Source organism: Fringilla coelebs (assembly GCF_963513975.1).
Source record: "Fringilla coelebs genome assembly, chromosome: 6".
Lineage (NCBI taxonomy): Eukaryota > Metazoa > Chordata > Aves > Passeriformes > Fringillidae > Fringilla > Fringilla coelebs.
The window spans coordinates 48,044,031-48,070,002 of NC_140034.1; the positions used below are offsets into that span (position 1 = coordinate 48,044,031).

Sequence of the window (25,972 nt, forward strand, 5' to 3'; positions counted from 1 at the left end):
CTGGTTGTAAAATTCCCCACCATATTTTCTTTGCATTTCTCCCATGCAGACATTAATCTTGGTTAAAAAAATAAAGAAAAAAAACCCAACAAAACAATAAAACAAAACAGAAAGCCAAAAAATTATTTCTAATTTTGAAAACTGTCCAACTCTGTTCAGATCCAAAAGCATTTCAATTACTAGAATAGAACTTATGGGGAATTTGTTAAAGATTTTTCACAACTAGACTTGATACTGGCAATGACTGTTGAAGTGACTGAAATGTCCAAAAACATGGGTGGGCAAGAAATGACCTAATCATGTTACAGATAATACAGGAAATCACCTTCATCTTGGCCTTGCAAAGTGAAGCACAAAATACACACAGTCACTTCAAACGGTGTTTGATAGTGTCAGTGCTGTTTAAACTCACTTTCAGAAACTACAGACTGATGTCATGACTGTGCTGATGGGCTGCAAAAATGCTTTACTTTCATTAGGCATAATGAGAGCATTACTGTTACCAAAATAAAGGGTGCTTAGAAAGTGCAGCTCTCCAGAGCCCAGCTCACAATGAGGACCCCCACGTGGAAAGGTTCTGTCAGCACACTGTACAAAACCTGGGCAGGGTTAGTGGTGAAAGAATTATGGTACAGTCTGGACTCTGCTGCTTTTTATGTGACCTTGGGGAAGTTACTTTCTCTCTCTGTACCTCTCTTCCTTCCAACCTTTCATGTGTCTGATGCATTCAGACAGTGATCTTTTGGGGTCAGGCACTGTCTCTCCTACTCACACATGACAGTTTTACAAGAAAAGCTCAGCCCTCAGCCACCTTGATTTAATGAGTATGACAAAAAAATGATGTGTACTAAGGAAAAAATGTATCAAATATATTTCCCATTTTTTAATTCACTGGTATGATGTGAAACAAACCCACTGGGCTCTCAGAATTTCTCTCCTTGATGTCACAACTTGATGTAATAATTTTACAGCACCTTCAGTTTGAAGAGACCCACCTCCTCTTTCCCTCCCAGTGACACAGAAACCTCTCGGGCTACTACAGCCATGAACTATACCGTACATCAGTGTGAGCAGGAAAATGTTTAGTGACAGCCAGATCAGTCCTTTTCACATGACTCAGAGAAAAACACAGAAATGCATGACCAGATCACAGCAAACAAGACACCAACTATGCCTTGGAGACAGGGGCAGGAGCGAAAATGGGAGATAAGGGTGCCTGCTCAACTGAACAAAACTCCTTGTAGATGACGCAGAATTAGAAATCAGGGGCTGAAGGTGCAATTTACAACAGAGCACAGTCACTGTAGAACCTATTACTTGATCTCACATCCCCTTGTAGTACTCTTTCACTAAAACCAAAACTACACATGATACTTTAAAAATAGAGAAACGAAAACTCTATGATGACACACAAAGGCCAGGGAGAGTCCTGATCTGACTGTTTAGCTCACAAGCTCACTATCCACTCAAAGAAAAGGCCATCTCCCGGACTCCTGAAAACTATTCAGTGTTTGCTGGTTTTGTTTTCACAGAAAGCTAAGCCAGCCTCCTGTGCCTGCAATGCAGTCTCTGATTCATATTTTGTGCTTTGGACTTTACTGTAAAACCACAAGATTTATGGGGGGGACCACTGCACAGATGTAACGAATGAGCAGAGTGTTGTGCCCACAGGGTCTTTGTCACATTTCAAAGGGCAGTAGTAGGCATTTGGGAGATCAGCTATAAGCCTTTCTCTATAAAGAAACATTTCCAAGTGCCTAAATATCTCCGAGCAAGAATCCTTCAGAATTATTAGGAGATTATGCTTTCATGATTCGAGACGTGTGTCCTCTGAAATCGGTCAAAAGAATTCTCTTTCTCCCAATTAGCAGGAAGAATGTCCTGTCCTTGAGACACAACTATGAGCCAATTGTTTATTAGTAATTTCACTCCCTCCGGCCTGAGAGATCAGACACAGAGAGAAACACTGTGTACTAGTCCTCATTAGCCAGCGTGAGAGACAGCAAAGCACAGATGTTCCCAAGATTCTAGGAAATACTGCTCAGGTGCCTGCAAAGCATCAGGATACAAAGAATGCTTTTTTCTCACCTAATTAAAACAAGTTACAGTTGCTGGTTGTACAGAAAATTACACCCTAGCACTTATATAAAGAATGAAATTTTGGCCCCTAAGCTCACTTGGCTTGGGAAGATTTGCTTGCAGCTGAATTCAGAACGGCTTCCAACCACAGCAAACCTGAGCCTAGACCTGCAGCTCATGGGGAGCTGGCACTGACACAGACAGAGGCACGTCCACTGCTCCACCAGCCCCACCCTGCCTCCTCCTCGGAGTCTCTCCAGGTCATGCTAAAAATAGTACAAGGCTTTTAAACTTGGGATGTTCACACAGACAGACACTGATTCTGATTCTTTGGGAGAGCTGCCTCCATGACCAAGGACACTGGTGCCCAATTCCAGCCAATACTGCTGTGCACACCATCAAACCACAGCACACAACAGCTGATGAAGGGGTAATCACCCCTGACACCACCACAGCCTTCGGGAGCTCAATAAACACAGTGGAACTTGTCTGAAACCATTCCATGCTGGTGCTTCACTTAGTTAAAGCAGCTGGATGAAGAGCTTTGGAGGATGCTCTGGTGGCTCCTGAACCACTGTGCTGCTTCCTTCAAGCACTCCCTTCCCCAGGTTTGGGCTACACCTGGACTTGCTGAATCTGTGAACCTGCCCTGTAAGGGGAAACAGGGACACAGGGATGGTGGTCACCAAGACAGGCTTGAGAGTGGATGAGAAAGAAGCAGTAACATAGGTACTCACTGCTCATATAAGAATTTCTAGGCATGGCAAAATAAGTTTCTGTGCTTCTATGTCCCAAAAGCTGTAATGTACCTACCCACTGTGCAACCAATACCACAGCTCCCCGAGATGGTTTCAAAATGCTTTACGAAGAGAGAGAAAATGTTACTACAACTAAGCCATGGTTTTAACTAGGAGCCTGGACAAGCTTTCAGATGTGCCTGACCTGGGACTTTTGACAATTCCCCAGTTAGTTTTCATTAAGGCAGAGTGATTGCTTCTCCCTCCTGACTTTTCTTCTTGTTATGCATATGAGGATGCACCATCACTGATCCTAAACAGCAGTTTGCTGGCAAGGAAACTGGTGATCTACAGAATGAAAAGCATTGTGTTTCTGGGTTTAAAGTTCCTGATTTCTCACAGGACGGGTGGCATCTAACTCCTCAGGACAGCATACCATAGGTTTCCATGCTGCTGATAGTAATGAAAGGTTCCCTAGGACTAAATAATATGATTTCATATTTTTACATTTATCTGTCCTAATGGTTTTGATTGTACCTTGTGGCATACATAAGATTCAGTAAATTTGGCCCATCAGCTCTAAAGATTCCCAAGACACAGCAGGGTCTCACATTGCTAAGACACACCAAGAGCATTTAATGATGTCTTTCTACTGCCCTGCCTTTCTCAGCCTGGCAGAAAACTAAGAGAAGCCATTTGTCATCACAGCAAGTCTTCCAAGGACACTGGGAAAATGCTTGTGCAGGGTATCAGAATCTGGCCCCCGCTCTTTGCAGCAATATGTGAACAATATTGGCCACAGATGAGACTTTGTACAATGGGAGAGCAAGGAATTTGCGTCCTTTTTAAAGAAAGAAAAAGCACACTGGAGTATTCTACTAAGAAAGCAGTAAGTAGGCTTTCCATGTACTGATTCTCATAAAGAGGGGAGTCAGTTATTCTGCCAAAAACTTTCACCAGAGCATGCTTCAGCACTCGCAGGGAGAAGAAATTGTTGTCCATTTCCAGTTCTCTAATCAAACCTGTCCTTTTCAGGACTGAGCGATGACCTTGCCGCTGACAATGGGCTGTACTGTACTCAAAAATATACTTTTTATCCCAGTTAAGTTTCTGTTCCCTTTCATCTCAGTCTTGGAGCTCTAGAGATTCACTGCTGATTGTTAGCAGTCATCACAATACCCTAACACTTCTGCCAGGCTTTTTAAGAGAACATGCAGAGTCCTCACAATAGTACTATTCTGATCCAGAGTCTTTTTGATGACTTCATTTCCAAGAGGAATCAAATCATGTCACAGAAAAGCAGCCTGTGATCAACTCTGGTGTGGGGATGCCAGCCCATCAGCATGCCGGCTGTGCCTAGGACAACAGCAAGAGCAATATCCTGTTACTTAGCTCAAGCAATCCTTGCTGCACAACAGCCAGAATTATTCCAAATCAGAAGGATTTTAAAGAAAGTCATTCTCAAGCTGTGCTCTGCATGGTAACAGCAGTGACAGTTTACAAGTTGCTCTTTCGTCTTCTTTGTATCCAAGAGAGAGAAAGACAAGATCAGATGGGAATTTGAATGGAGAACAAAAGGAGCTGGGGTCATAAGTTATGCTTCACAAAATCAGTGACATGTCCTTGGTCAGATGTAATTTCTCCAGTATCTTTTCCACATATAATTGCTACAAATGACACAGAAACAAAAGAAATGAAAGAAAAGTTGTTTAAGTAGTATAAAAACTATAAAAAAGCTGGGTTTGACATTACAACTGAGAAATGTCTTGCCTCATGTGAATATTCACAGATATTTCAACCAAATGTAGGTAACTTTTGTTTCATTATATTATAACCAGTTCTTTTTGAAAACTTTTTACTTTTGTTGTGAATTAATAACTCATCCAAAGGACAGTGGAGTTAGTGACACAATTCTTACTGACAAAAAACCTTTGCAGTAGGAAAGATTACCCTTCAACTGATATGCTGCAAGCTGAATAATCTTCAACTGAAACTTTCCAGTTGGGAAAAAACCCAACATAATGACCCCTATTATTTCAACAATATTACAAAGATATAGTGAGTGCGTTTACAACTCTGAAACAGCACAATGATTAGCACAAACTGAAAAGCCTGTACAAATAAAGAGCTGACATGACAGCAGCATCTGGGGAAAATAACTTTATTTTTTAATAAATAATTTCAATTTAATAAATAATTTCAATTTCAATTTTTAAATAAATAATTTCAATTTATTTTTTAATAAATAATTTCAATTTCAGCACCTCCATTTGCCATTACCTTCCTTGTCAGAAACACTAGACTAAGGAATTACAATGACCAGTGACCTATGCTGACATGATTACACTGCTGTGGCTTACCCAAAGTTATCAGCTTTGAGCTAGTACTGTCCACATTCACCTCTGTGAGGCACCTGGGTGTTTTCAGGGCTTGTATGTTACTGAAGTTAGGTACATACATCCCCTTCATGTGCAAAATCCCACCCTCTTCAACCTGATTTTCCCAGGATACTCCAGGCTACATCTCTGCTCAGTTGAAATCAGCTGCAAAACCCACTGTGAACAACTGTGACTCCCTAAAGTGCTGCCCTTGGAATTGAGGAAGCAAAGTGTGGTGAGCCAGGGCACAGGGACTGAGTGTAGATGATCATAGAAACAACAGGCTCCAAAATAATGCCATTCAAAACATGGAGGGCATGAAGTATGGCAAAGAAAAGACAGCAAGGGTACAGTTGAGCAGAGCCACCACCTGGGAGGGCAAGAATCTCCCATTAAGCTGAGCTTAACACACACAGGGGATGTTTCACTGCTGAGTGTCTCCAAGGTGATTTCTGCAATATCTGGGTCTGTCTGACAAACAATTCCTTGGTTTGCTGGCTAAGGGAGAACAGAGGAAAAGCTACCCTTGTAACTGCCACATTTGTGAATGATCTTCTGTGTTAGTCCTGAGTGTAACCATGACTGGAATTACCTCAGAAGTCAGAAGCATGATTCACAGATCAAGCAGGGTGAGCTTGAGAGAGTACGGGAACTGTAGCTTAAATCTCAAGTGATGAGTATGTGCATTTTCAAACCACTGTGCAGCTAAAATAAATTCCTAGCGGTTATTTATATTCGTAATTCAGATTACAAATCACACAATAAAGACCTGAACAATTTGGGCATGTGGAAAAAACTCATTCACAATGCTTTGCCTTCCAATACATCACATAACTGTGCATGCAACAGACCCACTCCTGGAATTTCACAGACTTCATTGCAGCATTAGCAAAGGACTGGAAACAGTGAAGTACCGCTGAGCTCCAGCTTCAGGATTTTTCTGGCTATCCATTAAAATATCCCTCCATTCTTTGTGGCCCTGCATGCATATCAAGAGACTCCAGCTGCCCTTTAGCCAGTAGAATTAATAGGTAAGCACAGGCAAGAAAGAAAGAAAGAGAACATGTAGCACTGCATACTGCAATTAAAGGTGCCTCAGAGGACTCTAACAGCATCAAATGAGGCACAAAGCAAAACAAAGGCACCTCCTGTCACTATCAGGTGTGTGCTAACTGTACTACCTGGTTGCAGAGACAAGCTCGAGGCTTAGAGACAGTTTGGTGATACTATGAGCTCTCATGCCAGAATACAAGGATAAAGGACTCTAAAACAGAGAGAAACTCATAGGAGAAACAATCTGAAATAAGTGTGCTACTATTTTTTTTCCCTTTGAAAAAGGAGATGAAAGAGACTCCACTTTAAAAATTAAATAGGAGAAAACGTGCTGCAGAAAGTTACCAATGTAATATGTAGCTAAACTGTGCCTTAAATATATTCCAATAAAATGTGGGTCAAGAAGCCACAACTGAAATTACAAATATATATATAGTGCCAAGAACCACACAAACACATTGAAAGCAAATGTTCCAGTATCAAATATTTGACAGTCTGTTCAGACCTCAGAGAGAGCAGCCCACCCATGAGTACAGGGCAGTGTGGTTGCAGATAAGTCTTCACAGCTCACAAGTTCACAGACATTTATAGGGTTTTTATGCCACATTCTCTCTGCTAATTTGGGCAACCTGCAGCCTTCTCCATCATGCAATGTGGATATGGCCTGAGTGAAGAAAATGCAGAACTGTTTCCACCTCACTGATGAAGATGTGAAACAGAAAGGCAATTAATGTGCCTTGGCAATGCAGGGAATTGAAGGCAGAGTTGAGGTTCCCCAAGCCCCAGTCCAGGGCTGGCTTTCCTTTCCTTCTTATTACTAGTGAAATTAGTTAATGTGCTGTGGTACCTCAAAGTAGAGCTGCTGAAAGAACACTGATTTCCAACACGGTTTTTCATATCTGCTGTACTAAAAAAAGAGCAAATGTCCATGGCATGGATCTGTAACCTATAACATTTACTTTTTAGTCCATTAATTAAACTAGCGCACTCTACAAACCAGTCTCTAGCAATTATTCCTCCCCCCAGCTATCAGGAATGTAAATATGACCCGATTAGGGCATCCTCCTCTCTTTGGTTCAAGTAGGTGGAATCACTATTTATTTTTAAACTGAAATAGTATGACAGATCCCTACTTACAGTTCTGAAAGCTGACAGTAAGGCTTTATTTTATGGCATTAGAGCTGAGTGGATGTGAAAAATTACATATTAAACAAACTGACCACCAGGTTGCCTGAATTTTAAGTAACAAGACACTTCACAAATAGGATTCCCTACTGTCATTGCAAAGCATGACAGAAGGCAAGGAACATGGCTGGAGGAGAGCAAGGTAGTGTACAACACTGCAAGGTTAAGAAGAGTGAAGTGAATTTCACCTACAAGTGAAATCTAGGTGGGCACCCAAATCTTCCATGGGCACTTCTTTCAAACACATACCTGTGGGAGACTTAATGGCAAGGAAGGCCTGGAGGCTGGGAAAACACAGCTGAGCCATGCTCTCACCTAGAAACCTCTCATAAATACATTCCCTATTCCTATGTTCATCCTGCATCTCAGAAATCAAACTCCTTTTTGGACAGTATTTCAGTGCTCTGAGCTGTCCTGTCCAGACAAAGTCCTTCTTCTTTACATTCCTAAGTCACTGGAAATCCAACATCACTCCATCTAAGGTGTACAAAACATCTAGCTTTAAAACACAGCCCTGGATGCAGTTACCTGGTCCTTGGGTTTCTCCACTGCCAGGATAAGTGGGAGGCTGATTTTCCTTGAGGAACCTGCCTGAAAAAGCAAAACCAAGATTGGTTTGCAACTTGCCACGTTCCAGCAATAGCAGAGGACATGTACACAAGTCCTTGTTGCATACTCCAAAAGCTCTTCTCATCATCATCTCCCTGTGCTGACCTCTGCCAGGGCAGAACAGAACAACCTGCAAGCTCCAAGCAAGCACAGAGAAATGTACTGGAAGATGCAGAGATTATTTTCATGTCTCACAAGAAATCATTTGTCTGCAGCTGTTTCTTTCATGCTATATTTTCATTTCAGCTGGTGCCACTTGCATTTTATAGCTTCATAGTTTAAAATAAATTTAGTTAAAAATTTATTAACTGGTCTCGCTTCTATTTCTAGTTACCCTCCAGAAACATGTTAGGGAGCTGCAGCCAAAAAACCTGTACATCAATCTCAAAGCCAGATCTCATTATGAGGTTGATTCCATCTCTACAGGAAATCAAACCCTGGCACTCTGTAACTCTTGGTCTAGAGGCAGGTTTTGAGCAGTGAGATCTAGGGACTTTAGATTCAGTTTTACCTCTCCATAACAGGCGGGATGGAAAAGCTGTGTTCAGGAAATGTTGATTAGTTTGTCTTCCTCTCTTTTTACACCAATTCCCAGAGCCCTCTCCCAGGCTCTTCACTCACTGTTTCAGATGCTGTGCACTACACTAAATATTACAGTTTTCTTTTGCAAAACAATTACGATTTATGATTGCCTTGCTGATCAGAAACAGCAGGAGACAACTCTGCTGACAAAATCAACCTTCTAACCATAATTAGTCATATCTAATTACACTGCCAAATGAGGCCCAAATAAACCAGGTTCTTCTGTGGGAGGTGAAATCAAGCCAGAGGAAAGTGCAGGCTTCCTTGTCATCCCAACCATGCAAAAACACTCATTTTCTGTCCCTCAAAATATGCACACACAGTTCCTGCAGAAACAGAGGGAGAGGCCTTCTCAATGATCTTTTTAAAAAAAGGGTAAGAATGATTACTAAAATCCTGAGAAGAAATGAAAGCAAGACTGGGAATGGTTCCCTATCCCAAAGTACCTTGCTAATGGAGTTTGGAGTCTGTGGTGTCTCATCCTTCAGTGACGATGGGCTGTTTCCTTCCACATATTTTCCTGCAACAAAAAAATGTGATTCAAAACCAGCAAAATTCTGTTCAAAACCATGGCTTATCATGGCCTGAGAAGGGTTACTGCTATCAGCACACAAGGGAAGTTGTCATGAGCAAGAGCATGCACACCATGGTCCCAGAGAGGGAGTGTGTCAAATTTGAAATAGCCTCGATCCTCATGCTTGGGTAACAAGACTGCTCAAAAGTAAGGTCTCAAAACACCATGGAAAACCAGCATGATGGTTGCAAAGTCCAGCATTGAAAGCTGGAAAAAAACAGAAATAAGGTTGCTTATGCATCCTTAATCAGCTCCCTTCTGTGACCGCATTATGATGCAGTCTTTAATTACATTACCACAGTCTGTTCTTTCCTTACATACCCCATGCCTTGTTCAGTGCAAATAATAAATGCAATTCAGTTAATAAGCAGCTATTCAATCCCCCTTGGTCAGTATCTGGCAACTATACACTGACGGACTTGATAGCACACTTTGTTGGACAAATAATAACAACGATCACAAAATGTTACAGAAGACAAAAGAGTATCTAGGCATAATTAGTAAAACAAAATTAAAAAAACCCCAACACACTTGCAGAAGATCAATGTCTTCTGATCAAGTTATTTGTTAAAATAAGAAATATTTTAAATTTATGAGCAGTTAATGAGTACTATGAAATTTTCCAATCATTGTAGAAATATATAGTCACTACTCAAATATCCTAAACTTGCATACATTATATACTGGCATGAGTGTGTGTAGTTCTAGTCCAAGCAATAAAATGTAATGATAAATACTGTTCTCTTGGCCAAATGTAATCATGGCCTTGGAGTAAAGGAAAGCATAGAGCTTCTATTAAAAAAAAAAGCCAAAAAATAGAATCTGATGAGACTAGATTTTTAGTGCCAAGACAGTCATTGTTAACCAATTACAATGTCATTTTCTTCTCAGAATCACTGGCAATTGGAGCTTCAGAATACAGGATGCAATAGAGAACTACCAAGACAGTGAACACAGTCCATTTGTAGCACACTGCAAACATGGGAACTGTTGAAAATGCTTCTTCCAACACTGTGTGGGCCAGCCTTGGAAACACCACCAAACCCAAAACCGGCAAGGGAAAACCCCGATTCTCCCAAAGTCAGCAGAAACTGTCATAGATGTGTCAGAACCATAATTTCTCCTGGAATTAACAGAGCAGCCTCTTAAGAAGCCAAACACTTAGGAAAGTCAGCCACAGAGGCCCATGCTGACACAGGAGGCCTGGGAGAAGAGGGACAGTTCATGTGTTGCTCATGGAGGGGAGGGGAGTGGAGGAAGGAGCCATCCAGACATGCAGGAAAGTGATGCCACAACACAGGACCTATATCTCAACCTACTTTCTTAGCTGTCACTCCTCCCCTGGAAACACTGAGCCCTAAATAGTGCACTCAGAATCCTGATGTTTGTGGGCAAGAGAAAATTTAAAAAAAAATAAATTTAAAAAAAAAAATCACCTGTGGCCAGAGATTTGACAGTGTCTTTGGGCTACCATGACAAGTGGGATGGCCATAAGCACTGCTGTGCATGGATTAGGCCCTGGATCTCCATACCTTTTCTTTCTCTCATGGCATTTTCATCTCTATAACCCCCATTCTCCCTAAAAAAGGCAGAGGAGGATGGAAAAAAACTCATAAAGCCATGTAGCTGCTGCACTTTTTTCCCCATGAAGAGTTTTTTCTGCACATGTATGGGAAAGTAACATATGGTCTAAAAGTTCAAGTAAAGTTAATGGGAATCAGCTGCTGCCTGCTCCAAGAGAATGGTGTCTATTAGCACAACAGAATTCACATCCATTCTTTATTATGTCTCATTTCTTAAAGAAAGCTTAACTCCAAGCTTGTAGCTGTACAAAAAGCCTGGATGTGAGACATTTCTGCCTTCTCTCAGTAATGCATTTAAAAGGATTGGCACCTGAACAATGAGATTTTCCCTGTTCCTGAGGTTCTGCACAATCCTGCTCACAGAGCATAATGGGGGAAAAATGGAACATGCAACATTCCAACATGGAACATGTCCATTCTTACTGTATCATTTACAAGGCTTCATTAGGTATGCTCATGAAGCAACACCTACTATGTTTCTTATGCCAAATGCATTAAGTCTACTGGAAATTGTGAGGAAAAGGTTGTTTCTCAGAGGAGAGAATCCCTCTGAATCCCTCATCTTTCCTGTCTGTCTCAAGCAACCCTGCTGCAGCCATGCAGAAGGAAAGGGCTGGCCCTTGTTTGGAGAGCAAACTTCACAGGAATGATGTAGAAGTTTCTCAAAAACCCACAGAGTTGAGTGCACAGACAGCCACCTCGAGACGATGAATAAGAAACCACAGAAAAACATGAACTGGCTATAGAAGGTGAAACACTTATCTCCCTGATCAAGAAAACACAATGCCCACAACAGAAAGAGAGATGAACTTCGCAATTTAAAGTGCTGGTTGCCACCAGGGCACACAAAGGGTCCTCCACAAAGTAGCCCAAAAATTCTGCACCAAATAAAACACATTTTGGGAAGAGAATCAGTAGTGCTTATGGAAACAGCCTTCATCACATTGTGAAAAAAACCTGCCAACACTCTGGTCTTGTGGCTAGAGAGTAGAATTACTAATACTTTCTTTTTATCCATTATTGTCATGCACAGGGGAATGAAATATTTAGTTCTTTTTCAGAACAGCAACCACTCCTATTCTTTGGTTTTCTGCTGGGCATCAATCCTACAGGTGCATTTGCCTTTCCCCTTTATAAAGAATGATACCGCAAGCATGTCTGATAAACTACAAGAGGAAATACAAGCTCTGAAGTGGGACAAAGCTATTGCAAATAAAATCAATTTCTGCTGTAAATATCAGCCATGTGACCCAATGTGAACACCTGAAATGTAGTTCTGTGTATCCTTCACTGGAAAATTCCAATATTCATGAAAGTACATCTCTTAGGATTCAGATAAGCCAATCTAAAATTTTATTTAAAAATTGTGTGATCTTGCAGCTTAATCAAAAAGAGAGATTCTGTAAAAATTCTTATACCAATAAATTTCCTATCCTCTGAAACAGAAAATAGAGAAGGTTCTCTCTCCTCATGGCTAAGCGAAAGACAGACATGAGCAAGGAACAAGAATTCATGTCCCACTGATTTGTGAGCTCCCTATAAAAAGAAAGTATCTTACTCAATTTTCCCTCAGTTACAAGAATCATTAACACTTTTGTATGCAAGCAAAAAGCAAGAAGTCCAAAGTGTTATTTCAGATAGTGCCCTCTGCATTTCCCATATGTTTCCTTTTAAAGAAAATAATTCTCTTGCTGAACTGCATCTCCACAGTGTAACTCTCCTGAGGTGTAAAGTCTGTCACTCCCTTCTCTCTGAAATATTTATTTGCACATCTTCATTGTTGGAGGATGAATCCTAGACGATGGTGCAGTGAGAGCTCTGGCTCCAGCACATCACAACCCACTGAAATCCAGACAGGGAATCACTGGGCTTTGCTGCCCACTGCACCCACTCCACACAACCAGCACAGTGCTCATGTAAGGGAAACCTGCTGGGCTCAGGCAGCAAAACACAGACCACTGGAAAAGCCTCAAGAACTGAAAGCTCATGTAAAACAACAGAGGAAAAATAGAGAACAGAGAATATGGGATGCAGCTTATGGACACAGAGCTGTGGCTTATCAATGGTGATAGCAGCATTGTTCAGAGGAATAGGAGAGGGTAGGGAAAAGCACACAAGGCTCAGAGGAAAACAAGGCAGAATCAGCAGCAAAGGAGTGAAAGCAGAGCCTGCATAGGAAATGGAAGCTGAACATGAAGAATAACAGGCCCTTCTTGCAGAAAATATGAGAAAAACAAAGAGACAAGGCAGCTCCACGGGGCAGGAAAAGAAATTAAAAGAGTAAAAGAGGAGTAAGGGGAGACAAAACCTCAGACTGCCTGCAAGAAATCCCCTGACTGAAGGAGTAAATTCTGTTTGTTTAAAAGGGATATTCTCTCCTTTACAAATCCTTTAGCCTGTGGCCTTCCTTTGCAATACTGAGGGCTACAGCCCTCACTGGTACTGGTGCTGGAGGTTTCCTGGGAGAACTGTGCAGCAGAACAGAAGATCCATCATGTCTCAAGGCACTTGTTCTGCTGAGCCCAGCAAAGGCTGCCAGCAGGGATCAAGGAGCAACAAGGTGATGGGGGAAGCTGAGGAAGAGAAAAATTCTTCCAGCCACCTCCTCCAAACTGAAACCCTCAATTTTCCCTGGTTTCTAAAATATTACAGCACTGAAATATAACTGTGAGGGAGTCAGTAACTTTTTTAGCATTGAAAATGCTTGTAAGGACTGAAGAAAGAGCTGGGCAAACTCTAAGATAGGGCTCTCCATCACCTCAAACAAGGGAAGAAAATACAAGCTGGAAAATCAGCCCTTCAGCTCCCAAGGATAGCAGAAGTGAGCTATTTATTTGCCACATGTTTGTACAGACTGTACTTATGGGCAATCAGCTGTTCAGAAGTCCCTCCAGGTTTGAAATGTATGAGATTTTAGGTGTCCCATTTTAAATTGTTTTCAATTTGATTACTGAAAGGTTGTTGAAGCTTCCAGCTGCCTCAGTGACAGCCAGGATTAGTCAGCACTGCTGAAAATAGGCTCCCCACTGCCTTACAGCAGACACTCACAAACAAAATACCTGCAAAATCAGAGGCCTTTGAAACTTTTGCACTTAAAGACAATTAGCTCAGGAAACCCAGATCTGGTTCTGGGCTCCACCTGCAAAACCCAGAGAGTCTCTTGGGGGCTACATCTGTATGAGCACTGAAACCTTTTGACAGAGGCTGTGTTCTTTCTCCAGATATCAGTGTTTTGAGACCTCACAGGTGCCGTGGGATTTGACTATTTACAACTGACATGGCAGCTGCAGATGACAGCTCTACAAACTTGTGACTGCCCCCTGAAGCACTTGTTTACAGACTGGAACAGAAGCATTGTCTGCAGACTGCAATCAAGGGAAGACTTCAATGTTTACTGTGAGCAACAAATTCTGAAACTATAAAATGAGCTCTTTTTCCTTCAAAAAAGGTGCTTAGAAATTCAAAGCTAAAAAAAAAATAAAATGTAAAGAGAACGCTTAAAGCTAGTGTGCCATTCATTGCAACATGTCAAGATTCCTGGTACTTGTAGATATTTACAGAACATTACCCACAGAAATTTTGCTCTTGTGATATTTATCCTGGGCTCTAAATCTGAACAGGGAAACCTACCATTAAACATCTGCAAATGGGGACAGTAAATTTTAAGCAAATGCAACGCTTAGGGTGAAACACATCAAGTGACTTGAAGTGGATGTGCCTGAAAACATTATAGCAATTTTTAAAATGTAAGGCCATGCAGCATTCAATCAGTTACAAACCCCAATTCTCATGCCCTCCATTCCCACTTAATGCCATGGCAATGAGAAACAGCAGCATCATGGAAGCAGCACTGTCTGGGACGCAGTACTGCTGCGTTGCAGCAGCTTCTCTCACTTTCTCTTTGACATTTTTGTTTCCCTGGCAGCATGCTGAGATATCCACCTGCAGTCAAGTACCTGAGGCATGCTACTTTCTGCACTGACACCCCAGACACCAACCTGGGCTGAGCGGGTAGATGTCGTTGTCGGCCCCGAAGAACAGATTGCGCGTCAGCTTGCGAGGATCGACCTTCTGAGGGGTGGACGAGGCCGGACAGAGGGAGAACCTGCGACGAAGGAAGTTCTCCTCCTTCATGGCATGAGCTGTGGGGGTTTTCTGAAATTGAAAGATTGATTACAGTTAATTTCAAGACACAGGAAATCAAAGTTTTCACACCTAGATGGCTCCGCTGCTTCAGAGCTACCTAATCCCATGCAGTGTGACAGATCTTTTTATAGAGTGACAGAAGGCCATGCAGGGGGAAAAAAAACTATATTAGTTTGAAGCTACAATTACTGATTTGCTGACTCAGTATTTGTAAACTCTAGGGAAGCAGGATACTGCTCCTCAGTGAATCCAGGCAGTATAACATCTTCCTGCCCACAAGGATCTATCAGGATAACAGCTACTCACTAGGTCCATTCAGTGCCCAACATTCAGTACACAGTCCCTGAAACTCTTCTTTTTTTTTCTTTTTTTTTAAAGGCTTTTGAGTCTCATAAATGCAACTCCATTGGTGTCTGCAGAGTTACACCATCTCCACACAAATCAACATTAATCTGAGCTGTGTGGAGGAAGACCAGCTGCACTGGCTGCAGGGAACAGCAAGAGATCACACCAGTCACTCCCACCCTTATTTCCTATTCCAGCACATATAAATGATTTTGGTTTTTTAAAATGGCATTAAGATCAGCCTTGCAGTTTGATCAGTAAGATAACCATTGCTGCTCTGTGAGGGTAAAGACCAGCCCTGGTGTCCCCAAAAGCCTCCCTGCATCCCTGCACTTGCGGTACTTTGCTCTTTACCACCACTTGGCTAATGCATTAGACCATCCTGGCTGGAATTAAAGGGTTTTTTATACCCATCCAACAAGCAGCTCTTTCTTACCCTTCACAAACAGATATTATGACTGTCTCCTACCCGAGTTACAGGCTTTATTCTCTCCCCATGTGCAGCCAGAGGCAGGGCTCTGGATTGCAGTAAGAAGCGGTACCCCAACCTTTGGGTGGGCATCCCTCACCACAAGGTCTGCTGCTTCTCTGGTGAACAGTTACTGAGCTAAGGAAAACCTTTTAAGGATAGTACAAATTTCCTGAAAAGCATCTCCACGTTTTCCCATCTCTTTTAGGTTACTGGGAAAACAAAGAATAAAAGGCTGCCCAGAGTCACAGTGCAGTTTGGAAGGGCAGGACCAACATGCTCCTAAGGTGACCCTCATGGCACAGGGGGGAAATGAGCTGATATCAGGCTAGAAGACCCTGCCCTACCCTTCCTGCTCCAACCCCTGTGCTTCTGTTGCCCAAACGCCCCAATTTCATGGGGAACCTTCAACAGCCTCTTGGAGCTCAGCCTTCACAGCCAAGACACCACATGAGGGGATGCTATGAATGTGTCCCAGTGTGAAGAACTCCCCTCCTGTGTTTCATCTGGGCTCTGTACCTCCACCTTCCCTGCCAATCCCTGTAGATGACAGGTCCAATGTTTCACATTTTGCAATTTTTAAACATTTACTTGCCCAGCAGGCTACAACAGCTTTATAAACCAGCTGCTGTGTAGAAGGCAAGAGAGAATCTGCTCTTTCTTTCCTAAAAGAGAAGGCCTCAGTGCCCAAGAGCTTTATTTGATCTAAACCAGGCTGGACTCCAGCAACGCGAATGGGTTACCACAACCACTGAGCAGTGGGTCTTTCTGAACCCAGCTCACCATGGGATGTGTGAGACATCAGGCTCTGTAACATCCAACAGGCTGATGGGTAGCAGGTGGGGCTAGCCCAAAAATGGGACTCCCACAGGATATGCAGCTGCCATTTGAAGGGGATGTGTGTCCCCTGTTGGGCTTGCATCACCCACAGAGGATGGGACAAGGTCTGTGCAGTGATTGCCAAGAACTCCAAAAGCCCCGTGTGCCAGCATGGCCCCCAGCATGAAGTGGTGTAAGACAGCACACACTCAGCAGCAGAACTTCACTGCAACCCCTTCACAGAGCTCGTGGTGAAAGGCTTTCTGTTTGAGCTCCAGGACACGCACGCTCCACGGGGCTGCCACGGGCCGAGCCTTGCCTGGCTCCCCATGCAGGGCCGTGTTTCACACCGATGATGTGTGATGGCAGCCAGGTGAAAAGGGGTGGCTGCAGCTTTCCCCCTGCTGCTGCTCTGCCTCCTGTCAATTCAATGGGCCAGGAAACTGCTCTGCAAAAATATTCAGGCTCAATAGGTCCCCAGGCTGCCACAGTGGCTAAAAGCATCTCTGAGGCAGCAGGTAACAGCCAGCTTAGCCATGTAAATAAACCTCTGTTTGCTTAGAAACTCCTGATTGCATACAGCTGGGTGGGGAGAGATGCAAAACTTGACTGCTAACTTTAAAAAATGAAAGGAGAGAGGGGAGGAAAACACAGTGTCTGAAAGCAAAGCATTTAAAAATAATCCAGGTCTAAATAGCTGGGTTTGGAATGCTAACAGTGAGCTATTTTTTGTCCCCATTCCCAGAAAGGCAGTCTCAACTCTCTACCTCTAGAACTGCTCGTAAGTGGCTCGGAACAAAAGTAGATGGGTGTAATATTTTCCCTAAAAAGCAGGGACCTGGCAAGGCTGTGCCAATCATGCAGAAAGGCATTCAGAAATCCCAGGCCCACCCAGCTGAAGCAGGCTGGAGAACAGGTTACAAACATAAAACATCCATCCATCAGCTCTCATGTCCTGACAGGGCAACAGTAAGGTTGTGCCCATCATTTTGTCAGTAATACCACAAGCTGTGTCAGTTAAGAACTGCCGGCCAGCTCACACTGATGTCAGCAGCAAAACCCCAGAACACAATTTTTTTTCAACTGTTCCTCTATTTACTATGCAGAGAGACCAATACATCGATGTTTTGCTCACCTACTATTTCACACTATTTAACCACAGGATAAATGTCAGAGTTGCTGTGCTGATGCTCTCTCATTTCCACTGTTATTTAAGCCACCAGCTTGATGGCACAAAAAAATGTGGACACCTTGTTCAACTGGGAACGGCCAGTAACAAAGGAAAAAGACTTTTCTCAGTTCTGGCTCTTCTCTTACATATCTTCATACAAACTCGTGGCAGCAGCTCATTTCTTTTTGACCACACAGATTAATTTGAGTAAGTTTTCCTTAACTGGTGCTTTTTGGCAGAAGACCCCCAGTGACTGAAGCTCCCTGAGAAGCAGCAGCAGAGACCTGTCTGTCTGTCAGTCACACCCACACAACCATGCAACACACCATGCCACCAGCATGTTGTTTTCTGGCTTGTTTTTCAAAGATACCTACATAAGATATATTTCACCCTCATCCAGACAGGCTCTTATGTAGCACAAAAATGACAAAACCAGACTTTTTTTCTGTTGTATTTTGGGTTTTCTTAATACATCAGACACTTTTTTCTTTGTCTGGAGAAAATGTAATTTGGACTATTAAGATTCTACAATAAACCAAAAAATATTTGGTTTGCTTTCCAAAAGACATCACTGTGTGTGCCTGCAGCTGAATCCACCCTGTTTTATCTTCCCTCCCAACCCCTTTAGTACCATTTGAAAATGTCATGGAACTCCAGCAGACATTAGAAAACTTGAAAATATTACTTTCTTAAAAGTTGTATCTTCTTAAAAGATCATGGCTAAAGAAAGGAGGGAAACTGTAAAGCTGTCCTCTGAACCCAGCTATTACCAAATATCAGTGAATCCAACATAAGCCACAAATCCATAATGAACTGAGCTCACTTACTCAGAGAACTACTTCTTTTATCTGCCCATAAAGGTCTGACTGCTCAAGCTGGCCTCAAATAACAAAAAGCTCATGAGAGCTATAGGAGAAGATGAACAGTAGATGTCAGGGACAATTTTCCAAAGGGGTGTAACAGGAAAGTGGGAGGTGTGTTCATGGCTTTTCACAAGAGGACTCTTTAGACATGTAAATAATCCAGAAAACATACAAAAATTCAACACTGATGAAGTATCTGGTAAGAAATAAGCAACAATAGAAGACGGGCTTCTAGACATGAGTGATTTAGAGCCTCAGATCTTTCATGTTTGATTTGAAGACAACACTGTTGTTCTGAACCCCAAATCTACTTCTAAATCAGTATTTTGGCGATTGCTTCAGGATGTGGCAGATGCTTCAGGGAAACCAGTTCTGTGGGGGCTCACAGAATAGAGAGAAGGTAAAGATCAAAATCAGGCCAGAATTGCAGAAGGCCAAAAATTGCCACTCTGTCACCAAGACACTTATGTGACACGAGGCAAGAAATGTCACCCACTGCTACAGCATTCCCTCCCAATCCAGCAGATGAGATGAAGAATTGTCCTAGAAAGACAACATGTCCTAATTTGAAGATGCCAACTAGTGCAGAATCCCTACACTCACTTAGGAAAATAACCTCATAATGAAAAACCTTCTAGCTCCTGCATTAATTTACTTGGGTGTTAGGGTTGGTAGATTAAAATGCCCTGAAGCTCAGGTCATTTCTGTCCTTCCATTCTGTGCTCTTGATAATAAAAATAAAGGAAAGGTAGTACAGAGTATTGATAGAGCCACTAAAGACAGTCCTTTTCAGGATTGCTCCTTTTGTGTTGCCAGCTCTCTAAGCAGTAATGGGCTATTAAATATGAGCTGTTCACCAGAGCTTAAAAAGGAATAAATAATTCAGCAGGAAGAAATAAATTTCTTACTAACCCTGTCTTTGAGACCTCTTTATCTTTTAAAAATGCAAAATACAGCAGAAGAGAAGTCCATGGCAAATCCCCATGAAGCACAGGACAAATGGAAGTAGTGAACTTAACGGGGTGCAACAGCACAATGGGACTTTCCCTCCCAGGTGGCTTCAGGAACAGCCAGTGAAGAGCAATGGGGCAAGAATAAAAGTTACCTCATCAGCAAACCTTGTGGCTGCTATTAAAGCAAATGAGAAATGCCACTGGACCCATTTTGGATGAAAGCAGTGACTACAACACCTAAAGATGATCACTGCCTTTCACACACACCTGTTCTGCATCCTGAGCCTCCTGTGCCTGCTGGGAAGATAGTGGAAGCTTTTAGCATCAGGCTTGAAGCTTCTGGGAAAGGAATTTTCTGGCTTGTTCTTTAATTTTAAAAGTTCCTGATATATAATTACCACACAGCTAAACACTGTGCAGATATTACTTTGTCCGTATCCTCTGCAAACTTGTGGGTAGGTTGGTTTGCTTACTCTCATTTCCAGCATTTTAAAATAGATTGGAAATATGTACTTCTCTAAAAATAGTTAATTAGGGGTTTTATGTAGTCAAGAAGGCTTTGCCAGTTAGAGGGGGCTCTTAATTTATTCAAAGCTTGTTTCCAACAACCTTCTCTTTTTCTGGTCACTAAGTATTTCCCAGAAATTAAATTAAATTGTATTTTATATTCAAAGCAGTCATTCACTCCAAAACCTGCATCAATAGGGAAAATTAGATCTAAAGATACTGACATTTCCTGATCCAATTAACCCTGAGGAGGTAAAAATTTCATGAATGAAATGAGAAGCAGCAGATACATATCTAGTGATTACAGTTCTAAGTATTAATAAGGAAAAACAGCAGCACAGATCCTCAATAAGGGTAAATTATTAGTTCAGTGGTGTGCTGGTGATTTACAACAGCTGAAGAACCACAATCAATTCAGGAAGTCTGTGAAATCTGTTTTTGAAAGCTATTCCCAAAAGTGCCTATTAATAAGATAGATAATTGGACCACCACCCGCCTAGTAACAGTTAAACAAAACCTGATGCAGTGCAAAGTGACTGTGCAGGCAATGTTTTTCTCTACCTAATTCATGTTTGTTGATTAGACAAATGGCAAACCACACATTTTGCAGCTGACACTGAAAGTTTTGGGTTCTTGGGCTCTTAGTTGGAGCCTGAAGCAATGGAGCTTCAGAGCAGTTGTCAGCTATTCCATATTCCCGTAATTATTTAGGGTCAGTTATTTCTCTGTGGTGCAGGCAAGAGCACCTTTCCTCACCAGTGGTGCTGCAGGAGAGCTCTGATTTTATGCATTGCCATATCCTCTGCTGCATGCCACACTACTCAGCTAGACAATCAGCCCAGGCTGGAAAATCAAGTAACGTAGGTTGCTGAAGACACCCATCTGCAACCAAGGCATGGGCTTTGTTAAGATTATATGCAACAGATTTCTCTCAGCTGCTCTGGCAAGCTTAGGAGCATAACTAGTTTGTCCCTACAGTCTAACTCAAAGCTCACATGTCCTGCAGACTCCTTAGAGCTGCCTCCCTTGTGCTGTTTTTGTGGAAGTTGCCCGCCATAGCTGTCCCAGCAATCTACCCTTGCTTTCTCTGAGAACAGAAGAACAACCTCTTTCTATCACTCCCTGCCTTTTCCTGCACTGGGCAGTGAAATTCACATAGTAATCAGGAGACAGAACTATTTCCTCCCTTAATTCTCTGTAAGACGTCTTGATTAATGTTTCCTTTATACACACCAGAACATTTCCCGCTTCAGGCACACCAGCAGCACTCAGATGCATAATCTTCTTACAACTAATCTCCCTCTACGGTGTGCATTATGTACAAAGGCTACAAACAGAACAACTGCAAGCAAAACCAGGCCCTGAATGCCTCCACTGAGAAAAAACCATCTCAGGTCCTCCCTCTGGGGATCCTTATCTAACACAGGACTTGGAAATTTCAAGGTAGGGTCACACAGGGCAGAACATTTTTATTCGACGTGTAGGAAAACTTCAGAATCATCTCATCATCTCTGGTTTGGATAAACATCTGTGAGCAAACACCAGCCCACCACTACAGCCACGTTGTGTTGGGGAAAGGGATCACGGCAACCTCATGGCTTAGTAAAGGGCACTGCAATAAGCACTCTACCCACACAATCCTTGTGTGGTTTGCTTTTTTCTTAAAACAGCTGCAACTGACTCAGTAAATATTGCACTGGTGATTTCTTCTAGGTAAGAATATCGAGTGGGTTGCTGAAATGAATGCTTAATGATTTTTACATCTACCTCCTCTGCCCTTTAAACTGTAAATTGATTGTTATGCAAAGGCTATTAATTTAACAAAGCATATTAAATTTCCCACTAGCACTGAGGAGCTTCTCCTGACTTAGCATTTCACTGGTCTTTCCTCTTGTTAACTGCATAGATCATACCTCACTTGCTGTAATTACAACCAGTACATCAACATTAATTATTTCCTTGGTAATGGCAGGTGCATGCAGAATTAAAGGTCTAACCCACGCTACCAGAAAGATGAGAAAGTCTCCAGAACTCAGTGAAAAACAGGAGTGAGAACCTTTCCTGCAGATCTTTTTATCTCAGTCCCTCACTTTATTTTCAGTAAATCATACTTTGCATAATCTCCTTTAGCCCCCAGTTCCTGAATGCATCTCAATTCAATACAGCTCATGCAAAGGCATTCTCCTGAAGCACCAATCTATGCAGGAAGGTGAGGTGCTTGCTTGGAATCCTCTTCAGCCCTTTAATTCCATGTTCTAATATTTTCAACTGAAGAGATATATCGCACCTGTTAAGTATATACCAAGCACCTTATCCATTTTACTGAGCTTTTATTTAAAGCTTACCACTATTTGTTAGTGATATCTCTCATCAGCATTCTTCTAAGCAGGAAAAGAAAGTCAAAACTCAGATTAGCAAAGACTACTCACCAAAATATAATGTACAACCAAGCATGTGTGCAGCATGTAGGAAGAAATGTGCAACCACAGATCACAACTTGTCTCCTGATGCAGTTTTTATAACAAACTAGCCAAGAAATTCCATTAAGGATCCACTTTGGGACAAACTCAGGAAACCAGATCTCTACCTCTAAATTTCTGTTCATCTAGAAATACTCCTATACATCTTTAATTGAAAGTTTCACAGAGGTGGCACAAGCATTCCCACCTGCTTTTCAGCAGTGAACTCAGGAGGCTCTCAGAGATACAGTTAACACTAAATCTAGGTATAAGCACAACTTGGGCACGTACACACCAACTACTCTTGAGCTAGAGAGCTGGCGTAGGGCTAACAGTGTGGGCTACAAGGGAGGCATGCAAGGCAGGCTAGAAATGATATCTGAGAAATCAAACAAGCACCACATGGCCAGTTCATTCTGAAATCTATGCTGGTGCCTGCTGCTTGTTCAAGCTTGTTCAGGTAAGCAGATACAAGGCACCACCACACCTCACTTGCAGTACAGGTGACCCTTGAATCCCTGCTCCTCTGCTGGAAGTGTGGGCGCAGCTCCTGGGCAGCACAGAGTGGTTTTGGCACTGCCAAACCACAACGTCCAAGGCAAAAGGCAGCAAGATTCCCTTTGACTTCCACGGGCATGAGGCTCAGGCACAGAGACATGGTATAAGGTTAGGCACTAAAAAACAGTGTTGAAAGCTTTGTACTAGTTAAGGAAATAAACACTCACTTATTAATTTCAATAATAAATATATATAAATAATATTAGGCCTAAAGATGAAGATACTGGACATATAACTCAAAAGCAGATTTGAAGTGCTCTGCTTCCTTTTTGTTGTGGTTATTGATCTCGATAGCTCATCTACCAGTGACAGTTTTCATCTGAGGCCTGCTGTGAACACATCTCCAGGCCCAGGCATTTCAGGGAGCAAGTCTCCGAGTCCCATGAACAGAATTAATGAATTACATAATGGTGAACCACATCCACCTCTGACACATTGAGCTCTCCAGTAATTATCCATAACTCACACAGTACCTGTTGCTTGAGGAATAGGAATGGCCATCCCACATCCTCCCATGCCCTGAAGTTTTCATGTGTGCTGTGATACCCTCCAACGACCTCCTACACAATCCTTTTAAACTGTAGCTGTTCTAAGAGAACAGCTTTCTAATAATCCTTTTTTCTAGAGCTACCTCAGGGATAAGAGACCTCAGGCCATGGTTAGGGCCACCCTGCTGGATTCACCACAACAGGCTTTGGGAAGAGGGAGCTCGGCCCCACACGGGACCCTGCCATCTCCACTCCTGCAGGGGCTGACAGGATGTGGGATAAACTCAGGGCAGTGAGATATGGTATCAGGTACACAGAAACACAAATAGGACAGTAACTTAGTTGTTTCAGCTAAAGCTATTGGAAATTTAAAGGCATGACAAAACCACTTTGGTTTGGACAGGGGCACAGTTATATCATTTGCAAGCAGGCCACGTCTTCAAGGTCAGTTCTTGCCTTGATATTTTTTTTTAAAAAGAACATATTAAAGAACATTATCACTGCCTCATCCTGCTAAATCACATAATGAGAACATATTCCCTTTTAATGGAAGAATCCTACTTTTAATGACATTTTTAAAAACCCAGATGACTGCAAGCCTCACTGATGGCTTTCTATGATATGCACCTCAGCCTTTATACAATTAAGTCTAGAAAAGATTGTGCCTTGGGGCTACATTCCCACCACACAACTGCTGGGAAATACCAAGTTAATTTGAAGACCTGCTTTCATGCTTGAGAAGGTCCTTCTATCATTATTCCCTTGTTTGTGAAGTATTGCCCCCTTTTAACAAAGTAAACCAGAATCAGTTTCTACCTCAAGTCTGTTGAGCCATTCCCAGACTTGGGCTCCAAGCAGTAAGGCAAGGGTAATGGCAGGAAAGGATGTTTACTGACCATCTTACAAGGCAGAAAATAAGTGCTATTCAATACCACAAAGATTCAGTTCAAAATTATGCCATAAGCATCCACTTCTAATTTTAGATTAGAAGTGAATTTCTACCTTGACATCTTGTATGAGCACAAATTATATTTCCACCCAATGGCTCTAACCCCAAGCCCACTACACCTACTAGATTATAGCTGGCTCACCTGCTTCTTAAGAACAGGTAAATTATGGGGAAATGACCACATCCTGTGGGGCTCTAATCATGCTGAATTTTCCACTCCTCTACTTTCTTGTTTCTCCTATCAGATTCAGACAGGATCTGTAAATCTCTGGGGCCTTCATAAGGAGGGCTGAATAAACATGACCAAATAAATTTTAAGGAAGTGCATCTATTTTTGAAGAGATCCTTATATGCCCCTGTTCAGCTTTTCAGACTTTTGGGCACTGTAGTATACCAAGATCTGTTGTACAGTGGTTTAAATTTAGAATCCACCTATACTTCCTCTGATATAGCCACTCTCCTTGAAATTCTTCAGGAAATTAATATACTGAGTATGTTTGCATAAACCTCACTATTTCTCAGAAACGAGAGCATCCAGCTCTTCCTTCAACAATAGTTAAAAGTCAGTACTGCAGTTATTTTGGTCCTAGATTTTTAATTAAAAATCTCTGCAGGAGGAGGGGAACTAGACAACTCACAAAGAGTGTGCAGGGTGGGATTTATGCTGTGTTAAATGAGCCCAAAGGACTCAAACCGTGCAAAGGCTGATTGAGCATGCACGATAAAACCCACTCTCAGCCTCAGCTCTCAGGATGAAAATCCTTCTGTGCCTATCCCAGTCTCTCCTTCTTTCCCAGTTTACCTCACACAGGGAAAACAAGCAGACAGGATGAACTCTTTGCATTGTGGCTTTCCTTCAATTCAGCCAGAGGGAGTTTTAGGCACACAGGTGGATGAGCACACCCATGTCATACATATTTAAAAGTGTTTTTGTCTTTGCCCATCTCCTTCTACCAGTTCAACTAAAACTATTCCAGTATTTTTGCCAGTGACTATTCTGCTACTCATACAATTGTCCCACTACCAGGTGCAGCATGCTGGACATAAGCAAGACTGAAACTGAGTTATCAGCCATAAGCTAAAGCTGTGTAGAATCAAGATTCCCAGGCCTGTGGACAGCAAACCTAACAATACAGTTCTTGATATAAGACAACAAATCTGAAAGCTGTGGAATTCAGGAATAGGACTCTTCTCATCACTTTAAAATTACGTATACTGACACCAGCTTTTCTTGTCACTGAATGGAAAGATCCAGGCAAAAAAATCTGAACTGAAACAATAGTATAGCTTGGCTACAAACCCTCCTGGCTACAAGCACTGGCAACTGGAAATACAAGGGAGGTCAAAATCAGCCCTGCCTGGAGAGCCCCCAGCTGGGGAGGGTAAGGAAAGCCCTCACCACAAAACACAACACCAAGACAAGGATGTCCATGCCACAGGGGAGGAAGGAGAGCTCAAAGGAGGT

The 25,972-nt window shown here is 42.3% G+C and overlaps 1 protein-coding gene across 3 annotated transcripts in view; it reads right to left on the bottom strand.

Annotated features, from left to right (window-relative positions):
• Positions 1 to 25,972, bottom strand: part of OSBPL5 (oxysterol binding protein like 5) — a 135,334-nt gene that overhangs the window by 45,845 nt on the left and 63,517 nt on the right. For 2 of the 3 annotated variants that reach the window (XM_084207828.1, XM_084207827.1), the window contains exons 2-4: positions 14,779 to 14,935; positions 9,070 to 9,143; positions 7,961 to 8,023 (exon numbers count right to left, since the gene is read on the bottom strand). In XM_084207828.1, coding sequence (XP_084063954.1) covers positions 7,961 to 8,023; positions 9,070 to 9,143; positions 14,779 to 14,914 — 273 coding nt within the window. In that variant the 5' untranslated portion in view covers positions 14,915 to 14,935. The remainder of the gene's footprint in view (positions 1 to 7,960; positions 8,024 to 9,069; positions 9,144 to 14,778; positions 14,936 to 25,972) is intronic. The other variant, XM_084207829.1, reaches the window with a different exon arrangement.